The 14,632-nt window shown below is 45.9% G+C and overlaps 1 protein-coding gene and 2 non-coding genes across 3 annotated transcripts; all 3 read right to left on the reverse strand.

Moving 5' to 3' along the window:
* Nucleotides 1-1,627: 1,627 nt before the first annotated feature.
* Nucleotides 1,628-4,953, reverse strand: LOC129355521 (60S ribosomal protein L12-like). Its single transcript, XM_055025121.1, is given in 7 exon segments — nt 1,628-1,650; nt 1,653-1,745; nt 1,989-2,075; nt 2,151-2,232; nt 2,613-2,711; nt 2,957-3,030; nt 4,789-4,953. Coding segments are annotated over 7 exon segments (495 nt in total). The 5' UTR covers nt 4,826-4,953.
* Nucleotides 1,821-1,946, reverse strand: LOC129355551 (small nucleolar RNA SNORA65). Its single transcript, XR_008605289.1, has one exon. It is a non-coding gene; the product is annotated as a small nucleolar RNA SNORA65 (small nucleolar RNA).
* Nucleotides 2,790-2,915, reverse strand: LOC129355549 (small nucleolar RNA SNORA65). The gene has a single exon (XR_008605288.1). It is a non-coding gene; the product is annotated as a small nucleolar RNA SNORA65 (small nucleolar RNA).
* Nucleotides 4,954-14,632: the final 9,679 nt, after the last annotated feature.

The raw sequence follows: 14,632 nt of genomic DNA on the forward strand, positions 1-14,632 counted from the left end.
CAATCAATATAAGTGTGCAAAATATTTGAAATTTCCTCTCTAATTCCCTCCCAAAACTTTTTAATCTTTGGACAATCCCAAAAGACATGAGTGTGATCTCCAACTAGTCTGCACTGTCTCCAGCACAAATTTGATTTAGCTTGATCGAATTTTGAAATAATATATGGAGTTTTGAAATATCTAATGATTATTTTCCAATAAAATTCTTTCCATGTTGGACTGTTAGTCAGTTTATGTCCTCTTACGCACTCGTTCCCACTCATCTTCTATCACAACATTCATTTCTAGTTCCCACCTTTCCTTTATCCCAGGAGGTCTCATTGATAGACATGACTGTAAACATTTGTATAGTTTCGACACAGTGTTATCTGATTTCTTTTCTTTGGTGATCTTTATAAAGAATAGTTCTAAATCTGTAGGCCGTGATTCAAGAAGAGACCACTCAGTATGGGACATCAGGTAACTTCTTAACTGCAAATATCTATAAAAATCAGATGTAATCAACCCGTACTTCTCCTTGATTTGACTAAATGATTTCAGAATCTCCCACTCAAACAAGTAATCAATAAAAATTAAATTCTTGTTTTGCCAGATTCGGAAAGCTGGATCTTGTTGCCCTGGTATAAAGTCTATTATATCCACAAATTTTAAAGCTCTAGATATAGATTGAGGAGCTTTCATATCTTTTGTGTGCTTTTCATCCACGTATTTGTAATTTTGTACCTGTTCCAGGTTTCAGTAGAGCAAAATGTAAAGGTCTGTAATGAAAGTTTAGGACATGCACTTTGTTCTAGTGTCAGCCATGTTGTTTCTTTATTCTGCACTAGCCACTCTACACTTGCATGTAGTTGTGCTGCCCATTAATATAATTTTAGATTCAGTACATTAAGACCTCCATTATACTTACCGCTGGTCAGTTGTGTAAATTTTATTCTGGCCTTTCTTTTCTGCCAAATAAATGTAGAAATCATTTTTTAAAATTTTGTTGTTGGAATCCAAATAGGAAGGGACATAAACAAATACAACAATCTGGGGAGAATATTCATTTGATTGTTTCAATCCTTCCAAAAAAGGAAAGCAGTAGAATATTCCATCTTTGTAAGTCTTTTTGGATTTGATCCAGTAACTTCCCATAATTTGCTTTGTATAAATTGGAAACATCGGTGGAGATATTGACTCCCAAATATCGAAACCCTTTAGGTGACCAGTTGAATTTCACTAACTTGGATAATTCTGAGGGCCAAGTACCATTTAGCATCATGGCCTCTGATTTTGATTCATTTATTTTGTATCCGGCGACTACACTAAAGTCCTTCAGACATCTTAAAATATTTGGTATGGAAATTATTGGGTCTCTAATATACAGTATGATATCATCAGCATATAATGACAGTTTGTGAGTCCTAATTTTATCGTTCCGTTTTTTAAAAGCGCCAGCAGGTTTCTATGAGTTTGATTTCTGCGTTTATTCACTAAAACGATTCTTTAAAGTTCAATCTTGTGCTGAAATCTATACTTCAGTTTTGGAGGGGTTCAGAACCAGAAGAACCAGGTTAATGGACCTTCTGAATATCAGACAGAACCCAGCAGCTCAGTTTCAACACACTTTATTCCAGAACCGCCATCTTTACTCTGACGGACATTCCACTTTCCGCTGTTGATGTCATCAATGACATCATGAGGGGCGCGGCCATCGATGGTGCAGCCGACTGACTGAGCCGTGCCCAGGATCTCCTTGATGGTTCCTGAGGAAAAACAGAACCAAGAGTCCATTAGAGCCCGACCCATCCAGAACCGAACCCAATCGCAACAGATTTCTGGTTTGTTCCGGGCTTTTCGGCACAGAGCGGCCCACGGCACGGACCGCCCTGTTTCCTAAAGCCGGGTCACTCTGAGCCTCCACTGGACTGAACTCGGCCACCGGGTCAGGCCGGACCAGTGGCGGGAGGCTTTGGGGGCGGGGCTAGAGTATGGGGGCGGGGCCTCACCTGAGAGCTCTCTGGCGATGGAGCGCGGCCTCATGACCCGGGCGATGCCAACGATCTCATCAAACGTGACGCTGCCGCTGTGTTTGACTGGAAGAAGCAGAAACAGATTCAACATGGCGGCCCAACAGGAAGTCCCTTCCTCCCCAACAGGAAGCCACTTACTGTTCTTGACCTTCTTCCTGTCGCGAGGCGGCTCCTTCAGAGCTTTGATGATCAGAGCAGAAGCGGAAGGAACCACTTCGATCTGAACAGAGACAGAACCCAATCAGAACCAGCAGGTCTAGTAACTGGCTCAGCACCAAATCAGAACCGTTTCAGGTAAACGGGTCATCCAGAACCTTCTTTGACTCTCTAGACCAATCAGAAAGTCCCAGTTGGACCGAGACGATTCCGAGACAAGAAAAACCCGACAGGCTTTCTAAACTAATGGACCAGAGTCGGATTACACAGAATGCAGCCTAATCCCCAAACCAGAACCGCTTCAGAACCTGCAGCGGTTCTGGACTCGGATTCATGCTGTCTGGAACTTTAGGATCTCGGCTCAAACTAAATTTATTGTTCTTGTATCGGCAGAGAAAAGGTTCTGGAGGGAAACCCGGCCGGGTTCTGTTGTGTTGGACGCACAGCGGCCTGCCGGTTCTGGATGGTCAGCTTCACGGTGATCCTCAGGCCCTTCCAGTCCCCGGTTGCCTTGGCGATGTCGTCACCGACTTTCTTTGGAGACTGAGGAAGGAAAATAGACCCGGTTAAAACCCAACGGTCCCATCAAAACCCAACGGTCCCATCAAAACCCAGTCTGCCTGGTGTTCCGGGCTTTTCGGCACAGAGCGGCCCACGGCACGGACCGCCCTGTTTCCTAAAGCCGGGTCACTCTGAGCCTCCACTGGACTGAACTCGGCCACCGGGTCGGACCGGTCCAGTGGCGGGAGGCTGGGTCGGGCTCAACCGTTCTGAGTTCTGATACTCACCAGACCCAGAGGTCCGATTTTAGGAGCCAGCGCAGAGGTGGCGCCGACTTCCCCTCCTGTGCACCTCATGAAGACTGAAAGACAGGAAACGGAACCAGGATGTAACAAATGGTCCAGTACCGGGTCCAGCTGGTACGCAGAGGCTGTTGCTATGGTAACCAGCTTCACCCCGACTAGCATAACGAGTACACATCAAAGCTTCTGGCATTAAAACGAAGGTTCTGGTTCTGAAGGATGGAATCTGTTGTCAGGAAGTTAAATATGTACAGATCAGATCCATTTGTCAGCAGTGATCAGTTCATGTAGATGAGAATATTTTTACCCAGATTAACGCATCATATTGGAGCCATCGACTCTACAGACGGCCATGTTTGTTGGTCGGACATCTTGAATAAATTTAACCACTATACCGAAACCTTCACTGATTAAACTGTTCCTATTTTCGTCTCCATGGCAGAACTTTAAATGTTGCTTTATTTTAAAATTTGATTGAACAAAATAATTTATCCCAACACCAGAACCTCTGAAGGTTTGGAGTGAGACAAAAATAGAGATCAAAAATTAAACATCAACAGCCAAGATATCATTTTCCAAGTGAATTTGGGGTTTTAACATGATAAAGCTTTCAGTCAGGTTAAAATCAGGTTTCATCAATTGAGTTTCAACCTTCTGAATGTTTCACATTCAAGAAACCTTAAAACCAAAGTCAACTAAAAACTAGACAAAAATAATTTTCTCATTCCAAAAAGAGAAAGTTTTCAACCATTTATCTCAGTTTGGTTCAGGTAAATAACGATGTGGATAGTTGTCTGTTTCATTCACTCACATCCCTTTGGGAAGAGATAAAGCTTTGCCACTTCTTGCTTCAGTACAATTTCTAGATCCTCGACCCACTGCAGGTAATTTCCCTGACTTATTTTGTAATAAAAATGAAGCTGAAAGAAACAAACCTACAGATTATGGAGAAGTGAGCGGTTGCGTATCAACAGCAAACACTAATAATTAGTTTTACACAGCAAATATTTTATTGTGCTTGTTTCTGTCTGGAATTGATGCTTTTATATGGCAGTGGATGATTTTATTTGTAATAGTTTTGTTCTGTTTTTTATGGGCCATATTGTGTCTGAATAAATGGGATTGATTGACTTTTAATTAGTTTAGTCTTTACAATTGCTACAATTTGCACAACTATTTTTGCATTTCAAATCTTTTACTTAGTACATTGGTAGGCATTATGCAACACATTTTTATTAATTCAAATTTGAATAATTTCTTGAGTACCTTTAACTTTCACTGAGCAAAAACAAACTAATGTTGAGTAAACTTGAGCAACCTGTGGACGTTCCCTCTGATAAATGCTGAACATTCTGCACTCCCAGTTTAGATGATTAACTCAAACTGCGCATGATCAAATCCAAATAGTGTTGATTAGAAATGATCACCGATGAGCAAATAAAACATTTATAAACTAAATTAATAAAAACTATTAAATACCCCTTAAAAAAGTAAGTCAGCTCTGAAGCTAGCTGACTGCAATTAGCTTAGAGGCTAACATTAGCATTAGCTAGATAGTTACCCTGCACGTGGAGCGGTAGCTCGTCCTATAGTTCCACAAAACTACCCAACACACTCTTTACTTCATCACATCAAAACCCCCCACACACACCCACACACCCACTCATCCTCCAGGCGTTCCAGCCCGGATTTGGTGTCCAGTCTTTACCGTTTTCAGCGCTCGGCCTGCAGGCCACCGGGCGCGCAGGTAGCCGGCTAACAGCGGCTCCATCTCTGCTGTGAGAACCACGTCAGCGTTTATTACCCAGAAAACATACCGATTTTGATTTCGTTGGGGTCGAATTTGGGCGGCATGTTGCTGTAGTGGAGGTTGAGCTCAGTTCAGCTTGGTTGGTGAGGGTGTCGGATGAACCCGGCTTCGGGACGACCGATAACTGTTGCACCTTCACCGCTACAGGGGCAAAGAAAGGCCAAATGGAGGCTGCGATGGACTTTATAGCTCCACCAAATCCCGCGAGACTTCCAGCCAGAGTGACGAAATTATGATCCTCCCTCAGTTCTTTATGTTTCTTTTTTAACATTGCTACACAAATTTGGAAAAGTTTGAAAACTGTTATTTGATCTGGATGAAACAATTTAAGATCTGCTGTTTAATTTCACACAATAAAAGGGCAACACGAAGCTTTATCTGTTTTATTAATTAGGTGCATTGTTATTATTATAATGATTATTATTAAGAATAAAACATGACTGTCAGGTTAATTGGTCTTATTAAATTCTCCCTAGGTGTGAGTGTGAATGGATGGTTGTCTGTTCTGTGTGTCTCTATGGTGACCTATCCAAGGTGACCCCGCCTCTCGCCTACTGACAGCTATAGAGGCAGGAGTACATCATGACCCCAATGGGATGAGGGTGGAACAAAATGGATGGATGATAAGGGTAAAAGGTCGTTTTATTTATGTAGCACATTTCAGCAACAAGGGAATACAAAGTGCTTGTATGTATGGATGTAGGATGGATGATGGATGGATGGATAGATGGATGATGGTTGGATGATGGTTGGATGATAGATGGATGGACGATGGATGGATGATGGTTGGATGATGGATGGATGATGGTTGGATGATGGATGGATGATGGATGGATGATGGTTGGATGATGGATGGATGGATGATGGATGGATGATGGATGGATGATGGATGGATGATGGATGGATGGATGATGGATGGATGATAGATGGATGATAGATGGATGATGGTTGGATGATGGATGGATGGATGATGGTTGGATGATGGATGGATGGATGATGGTTGGATGATAGATGGATGATGGATGGATGATAGATGGATGATGGTTGGATGATGGATGGATGGATGATGGTTGGATGATGGATGGATGGATGATGGTTGGATGATAGATGGATGATGGATGGATGATGGTTGGATGATGGATGGATGGATGATGGTTGGATGATAAATGGATGATGGATGGATGATGGATGGATGATGGTTGGATGATAGATGGATGATGGTTGGATGATAGATGGATGATGGTTGGATGATGGATGGATGGATGATGGTTGGATGATAGATGGATGATGGTTGGATGATAGATGGATGATGGTTGGATGATGGATGGATGGATGATGGTTGGATGATAGATGGATGATAGATGGATGATGGATGGATGATAGATGGATGATGGATGGATGATGGATGGATGGATGATGGTTGGATGATAAATGGATGATGGATGGATGGATGGATGGATGGATGATGGATGGATGGTTGGATGATAAATGGATGATGGATGGATGATGGTTGGATGATGGATGGATGGATGATGGTTGGATGATGGATGGATGATGGATGGATGATGGTTGGATGATGGCTGGATGATGGTTGGATGATGGATGAATGATGGAGTCAGAACCAGCCACTCAGCAGCTCTTAAAACCTGTTCATGTAGGCTGAGTTTCCTGGATGCTGATTGGTCAGTTTGTCTGGTTTCCAGCTGTTTCCTGCGCTGTGTGGGCCGCTGCCCCTGCAGCAGGTAGCGACCCGCTGGGTCGGTTCTGTCCTGCTCCGGGCCTCCTGTCCTCCCGTCCTGTTTGAGTCAGAGCCGCTACAGGAATAGCTCCAGAACAGGAGAGGAGTAAGTGGGTGAGAAGCAGAGATCAGTGCTGTTAATATGCATGATGAAAATGTGTGAGGATGGTCAGAATCTCACAACTCCTACTCTGTGTTTTCAGAAAGACTCAGCTTTCAAATATCACAGCTGAATAATGTGTTTGATGCAGATCTGTAAGCTGATTTCAGGGTTTTGTGACCTTTGGTGAGGAAAGAGCTCAGCGCTAAGCCTCAGATTGTTTTTGTGCTCAGAAAGAAATGCTGATAAAAACCAGAAAGCAACAGCAAACAGGATGAGCTGCTGCTTCATCTCTGCAGTCAGACAGACAGAGAGAGGAAGAGAGAGAGCCCTGCATGTTGGAGCAGACAGGAACTGGGCCGAACATTTTTAGCGTCTGACCTGCAGGAAGGATCCAGGTTACAAACTGGTTCAGCTCAGAAAAGTTGAGGAAGTCTCATCCCTGTAGTGGAGGGATTATTAAAAAATTTTAATAATCCAGCAGCAAAGATTAAAAAGGGAACATGAGCCTGAATACAAACCTTTGATCTGAGGATTTAGGAGAGTTTAAAGGAGGCTTTCTTTGGAAGAAAAGCCCACAGCATCACAGATCCACCACCAAACATTATACTTTCCACAGGTCTAGTCAAAGTCCCTGGAGAGCTCTGCATGTTTGATGGTATCAACCTGTTTCCCAAACAGCAGGTTGGGCTGTTGATGAAACTTCCTGGTTGCCATGGAAACATCAAGATAGCACTACAAAACTTTCAATAACAAAAAAGTTTCTGTTCTTTGTCACAATCTGAAAAGATGCTAAAAGTCGCTACATTAGCAATGGAGGTTCCTTCATTTTGATGTAAAATATTGATGCGTGAGGAGCGTAAACAGCAGGATGTTTTCTGTTCTGGAACAGACAGAGCAGCAGGAGGATTTATTGATTTCATTTTGATCCAGATTATTTCAGATGAAGCCATGTATCGACTCAGAATCCTGACATCATTGGATTTAAACTGAGTTTCACCAGCTTTTATGTACTTTATTCACATATAGTTTTAGTTTTTTACCGGCCGATAAAAGGTGCATTGAGTGAGTTTGACTGAACATAAAGCTGATAAAGAGCAGCATTCATCTGCAGATATGAATGTTTTTAAGATTACTATGAATGTAGAATAAAACATTAACAAGATCGTTTGCTGTGAGGATGAATGAAGTGAAGAACGAGCGATGAACACATGAATGAATCCAGTTTTTCACACACAGATGCTGAATGACTCCAGTCAGGATTTTATTTTACATAAAATGGAACAAAGATTAAAGATGGCCGACGGGAACCTGATTGAAAGACGGTTTGTCCTCCTGGACTGGAAGCTGTTAGCGGAGACAGAGACGGGTGTGTGTGTGTGTGTGTGTGTGTGTGTGTGTGTAGGTGTGTGTGTGTGTGTGTGTGTGTGTGTGTGTGTAGGTGTGTGTGTGTGTAGGTGTGTGTGTGTGTGTGTGTGTGGGAGGGTGATTGTTTCTGCTGATTGGAGAATCTGAGGAAAAAGGTCAAGTAGCGGTGGAGGGAAAATCCAATCAGTCCTGTGGATCTGAACAGACGAGCCGTCAGGCTGCACGCTCCGCTGATCTGTTCTGTGGGGACACAGGGGACATTGGAGGGACGGTCTGAGTCATTATTTAATTAATTCAAATTTTAATTTTTCTTTTTCTCTGTTTAATAGTTTTTATCAGCCAAATGTTTCAACGTGTCATTCTGAACCACTTCCTGTTGATACTCAAGATTTGCAGTCAGAGGACAACATGGTGAGTTTATGTAGGACAGATGTGTCCAGCTGTGAAGGACAGGTGTCCCACAGGTGTTTCTGCATATTGTAATCAGCGCTGGGTCATCAATGTCCTCTGCTGAGACGGACGGAGCCCTGAGGAGCTGATTGGTCCGTTTAACATTCCAGCGTCCCTGTCGGGGTTTATGATTGGCCGAGTGATAAAGCTGATTTAAAATGAGGACAATGTCAGAGTCTGTGAAAAAAATAACGATGGACAGAGAGGAAGAAAGTTTCTGGGTTTTACCAGAACAAATTTTAGGTGAAAGAGAAGGAAGACACCTGGAGACGTAGGAAGACACCTGGAGACGTAGGAGAGACACCTGGAGATAGAAGACACTGAGACGCAGGAAGACACCTGGAGACATAGGAAGACACCTGGAGACGTAGGAAGATACCTGGAGACGCAGGACGACACCTGGAGACGTAGGAAGACACCTGGAGACGTAGGAAGACACCTGGAGACGTAGAAAGACACCTGGAGACGTAGGAAGACACCTGGAGACGTAGGAAGACACCTGGAGACGTAGAAAGACACCTGGAGAGCAGGAAGACACCTGGAGACGTAGGAAGACACCTGGAGACGTAGGAAGACACCTGGAGACGTAGGAAGACACCTGGAGACAGATAACCTTGGACTCTGTCATAGCAAATTGACCTAGCATGTTTCTGAACCGGCTTCTCCATCAGTTCCTTGAGGATCTGGAGGCCGGGCAGCTCCGCCCTGACGCCCCAGGCTGGGATTCAAACCCAGAACCATCTTGCTACGAGGCAGCCGGGTTCCAGCAGGTTCCAGCAGGTTCTAGTGAATCATCAGATTCTTTAGGACCAGCTGTTTGTGACACACTGGTTCTTTCTCTTCTTTCCAGGTGTCATCACCTGCATGAGTCCTGTTACTACGGTAACCACCATGTGAGAAAAACACCAGCTGAATCCAAGCTTCAAGCCGCATGCAGCAGGCGGCGAGTGTTTCATGAACGTTTGAACGACGCCTGCCGCTGGGTTAGGACTGTCCCTTTAAATGCAGCTTCTGGAGGGAAGTTTCACCTGCGAACTTCCAGCATTTCACTAGATGTGTCCGTGTGTCCGAGGTCAGCCTCTTTCTCCTGATTGGTCCGATCAGCGTGAGGTCAGCATGCGGCTGCTCAGCCCGTCTTTCTCCTCCGGCTGCGTTGTGAAAGCTGTTCTGTTCTGCTCTCCTCCATCGATCCGATCAGGGAGTCGAACAAATGCATGATGGGAAAGCTGCTGTGGGGCTGACAGAGATAAATGAGTCAGAAACAACAAGGACAGAATGTTCTGCAGCTTTTAGAGTTTGTTTGCTCTGCAGCCTCCAGACCGGACCAGAACCAAGGTTCTGGTCCGGTCTGGACCAGAATGAATGAATGAATGAATGAATGAATGAATGAATGAATCCATCCATCCATCCATCCATCCATCATCCATCCATCCATCCATCATCCATCCATCCCATCCATCCATCCATCCATCCATCCATCATGGAAAACATAAATTTTTAAGTCGCATACTCTGTGCTGGGCTTTGACTAGGCCATTCATAAATACAATATAAATAAAAGCTGGTTTCTCTTCATAAAAACAGATTGGTAGAGGGAATGACTGACACTCAGCCATATCTTCCTAATGATTCTGTTTAAAGATGGCGGGCCTCTGTGGTTCTGCTGGATCCTTCTGGATCCACTCCGGCTCTGGTTCTGGATCAGACTCTTATTGAACTGTGTTCCTCTCTGTTGCCTGCAGCAGTAACAGAACACCTGAGCTGCTTAATGGGATTGCTGGGAGCGTTTCCGACACGCACGCGCTCTTTTCTTCTGGGATGAGAAACGAGACACTGAGATGAAGCTCAACAAAGGCCGACTGGTAATGAGGCTCCGGCAGCCGCATGAAGCCGCATGAAGCCGCATGAAGCCGCATGAAGCCGCATGAAGCCGCTCTCTGCCCAATAAGGCCGGCAGTTAATTAACGCGTGTTGGAGAGATGTTCGTGTTGCGTTCAGGGCCGTCCGTTGCCCCGCTGCACGTCTCCCCAGGCGAGCCGCAGCTTCCCAGGGAGTTTGATTTAATTTCTGCTGTCAGAGAGTCGGTGAACCGTGGAAACCTTCAGCAGCGCTGCTCCGATAGAAACCTGTTTAGTCTCATCTGTAATCAGCCAGCCTGCGGGATGAAACGGCAGGACCTGCTGCGGCTCTGGAGGCCCATAAATATTTATCACCGTCTCCCAGGAGGTTCAAGAGGCCGCCGCCTTTTCTCCTGCCAGGATTATCATGTAATCCTTCATATTCAATCAGCCTGCAAGGTCAAAGGTCGTTTCATCCCAAGAGTGGATGAAGCGCTTTGTGTTTTAATGTGGAGTTAATGAGACTGAGGATGAGGAGCGGCTCATCTTCCTCCTCCAGACTCAACAGAACCTGACAGGACGCGAGAAGGTTACAGTCAGAAATCAGCAGCAAGACAAATAAAGAAAGGTTTATTAAAAACAAACATGTTTCACCTTCTTATTCATTCATTTACAGAGTTGTATGAAGTACTGAAATCTCAGAGTCAAGTGAAAGTACAGATATCTCTCCAAAAATATGACTTTGGTAAAAGTCCAAGTCACTGAAATGTTACTTGCGTTAAAGTCTTAAAGTATCTGAAACGTCTTGTACTTAAGTCTGGAAATTACTGTAAAAATGGATGAACTCAAGTAATGTAATGAAAAGCATAAGTAAAAAATAAAACAAGGTAAATGCAGTTTGAATGACATTTTTAAATTTTGGTAAACTTGTCAAATACACTTAAAATAATGAACACAATCAAGTGCAGGCAAAATGAAACCTGCTAATAGATAAACTTGCAGCATCATTTAGTTAAGAACATTAGGTGCTTTACCTACAAGGTTAACTTAACCTGCTGTAGCCGGGGCATTATGTCCATTATGCACTCTTCCAGTTGCCCATATAAGGAAGACGCTGTGTTTTAGCGCAGCTGATTCATTACGGAGGCAAGCAATCGGCATTTACATTTAAAAGCGGGTAGATTGCTGAGAGGGTGAGAGTCCAGGCTGATTCCTCTGCAGGAAACCTCCTTATGGAGAGGATATACAGAGCTCTGCTAGCTTTTAGCGAAGGTTGGCCTGCTACTGTTTCGGTTTTAGTTTGTTTGGTTATTTATGGATTAAACTTTTTATTCTTTTGGGAGTTTTTATTGTTCAGCCCTCCAGGCTCGCTTGTAGATAACCTGTGCTGTCCCTGGCTCCAAGCTGTTTTATCTAGATTGAGGAGACTAGTGGAAGGGGAGTTTCTTGTTTTGTGTTATTCACCGGGAGTTTTCTTTTGTTGTGCGAGTGTTTTTGTTTGGGAACACCTAGGTGTATTCAGTTACATTTGTTTTTTAATTATTATTTCTCCCCCAAGCAGTCTGATTTTATTTAATGAGAGTAACTGGTCATCAGCGGTAAGGTTTCCAGGGCCAGCATAGATTTAGGATTTTAAAGTGGTTGATATTGTACAATAAAATAAATTGACTATTTATGCCTAGCATTATTGTGATTAACTAAACTGTGGTTAATTTGCATCAGTGCCTCTGATCATTTTCTTTACAAACTTATGTGTGATCTGGTAAAAAGACAACACCAGAGGATTTAAGGTTCTTCACACATAACTAAGGTCGTAACCGAGGTCACACTGCTTAGGTTATCTTAACCTGCTTTACAACTGAACCAGCTTCTTAGTAAACCCTCCAAGACAGAAAATACAAAGTTTTTGTAAGCCTTAAATTTTCCCTTTTAGTAAGGTCAGTGCTGAAAATGCGACTAACATGAAGAAAAAACCTGTTACGATTACTCTACTTCACAAACTACAGGTGGACACAACTGGTCATAATGCAAAAGAAAAAAGAATTGGAAGGGAAATGCAGCTTATTGACATCTGAAGAGGGAGAGCTTTTAGTTAACTTGGTGTTTAATGGGAGAAGTGAAACAGGTGCATCGTATTGGTGGTGATAGACATCCATGGCAGATTAAAATCAACACAGCAGTACTTAAGTTCAGCATGTATCACCTCTAGTGTGATTCTCCAGAGTTTAGCTGCAGACTGTTGAACAGAGCCCTTCTTTTAAAGCCACATGCTCCTCCCACAGAAAGCCACAGGCTCCTCCCAAAGAAAGCCACATGCTCCTCCCACAGAAAGCCACATGCTCCTCCCCCAGAAAGCCACAGGCTCCTCCCAAAGAAAGCCACATGCTCCTCCCCCAGAAAGCCACATGCTCCTCCCACAGAAAGCCACAGGCTCCTCCCCCAGAAAGCCACATGCTCCTCCCCCAGAAAGCCACATGCTCCTCCCACAGAAAGCCACAGGCTCCTCCCCCAGAAAGCCACAGGCTCCTCCCACAGAAAGCCACATGCTCCTCCCCCAGAAAGCCACAGGCTCCTCCCAAAGAAAGCCACATGCTCCTCCCCCAGAAAGCCACAGGCTCCTCCCACAGAAAGCCACATGCTCCTCCCCCAGAAAGCCATGCTCCTCCCACAGAAAGCCACATGCTCCTCCCCCAGAAAGCCACATGCTCCTCCCCCAGAAAGCCACATGCTCCTCCCCCAAAAGCCACATGCTCCTCCCCAGAAAGCCACATGCTCCTCCCACAGAAAGCCACATGCTCCTACCCAGAAAGCCACATGCTCCTCCCACAGATAGCCACAGGCTCCTCCCACAGAAAGCCACAGGCTCCACCCACAGAAAGCCACAGGCTCCTCCCACAGAAAGCCACATGCTCCTCCCCAGAAAGCCACAGGCTCCTCCCCCAGAAAGCCACATGCTCCTCCCCCAGAAAGCCACAGGCTCCTCCACAGAAAGCCACAGGCTCCTCCCCAGAAAGCCACATGCTCCTACCCAGAAAGCCACATGCTCCTCCCACAGAAAGCCACAGGCTCCTCCCCAGAAAGCCACAGGCTCCTCCCACAGAAAGCCACATGCTCCTCCCCCAGAAAGCCATGCTCCTCCCACAGAAAGCCACAGGCTCCTCCCACAGAAAGCCACAGGCTCCTCCCACAGAAAGCCACAGGCTCCTCCCCAGAAAGCCACAGGCTCCTCCCACAGATAGCCACAGGCTCCTCCCACAGAAAGCCACAGGCTCCACCCACAGAAAGCCACAGGCTCCACCCGCAGAAAGCCACAGGCTCCACCCGCAGAAAGCCACAGGCTCCACCCACAGAAAGCCACATGCTCCTCCCCCAGAAAGCCATGCTCCTCCCACAGAAAGCCACAGGCTCCACCCACAGAAAGCCACAGGCTCCACCCACAGAAAGCCACAGGCTCCACCCACAGAAAGCCACAGGCTCCTCCCACAGATAGCCACAGGCTCCTCCCATAGAAAGCCACAGGCTCCTCCCACAGAAAGCCACAGGCTCCTCCCACAGAAAGCCACAGGCTCCTCCCACAGAAAGCCACAGGCTCCTCCCACAGATAGCCACAGGCTCCTCCCACAGAAAGCCACAGGCTCCTCCCACAGAAAGCCACAGGCTCCTCCCACAGATAGCCACAGGCTCCTCCCACAGATAGCCACAGGCTCCTCCCACAGAAAGCCACAGGCTCCTCCCACAGAAAGCCACAGGCTCCTCCCACAGAAAGCCACAGGCTCCACCCATAGAAAGCCACAGGCTCCTCCCACAGATAGCCACAGGCTCCTCCCACAGAAAGCCACAGGCTCCTCCCACAGAAAGCCACAGGCTCCTCCCACAGAAAGCCACAGGCTCCACCCACAGAAAGCCACAGGCTCCACCCACAGAAAGCCACAGGCTCCACCCGCAGAAAGCCACAGGCTCCTCCCCCAGAAAGCCACATGCTCCTCCCACAGAAAGCCACAGGCTCCTCCCCCAGAAAGCCACAGGCTCCTCCCACAGATAGCCACAGGCTCCTCCCACAGAAAGCCACAGGCTCCACCCACAGAAAGCCACAGGCTCCACCCACAGAAAGCCACAGGCTCCACCCGCAGAAAGCCACAGGCTCCACCCATAGAAAGCCACAGGCTCCTCCCACAGATAGCCACAGGCTCCTCCCACAGAAAGCCACAGGCTCCTCCCACAGAAAGCCACAGGCTCCTCCCACAGAAAGCCACAGGCTCCACCCACAGATAGCCACAGGCTCCTCCCACAGAAAGACACAGGCTCCTCCCACAGATAGCCACAGGCTCCTCCCACAGAAAGCCACAGGCTCCTCCCAC

This window comes from Poeciliopsis prolifica, unplaced genomic scaffold (assembly GCF_027474105.1).
Source record: "Poeciliopsis prolifica strain line A6 unplaced genomic scaffold, Auburn_PproV2 SCAFFOLD137, whole genome shotgun sequence".
Lineage (NCBI taxonomy): Eukaryota > Metazoa > Chordata > Actinopteri > Cyprinodontiformes > Poeciliidae > Poeciliopsis > Poeciliopsis prolifica.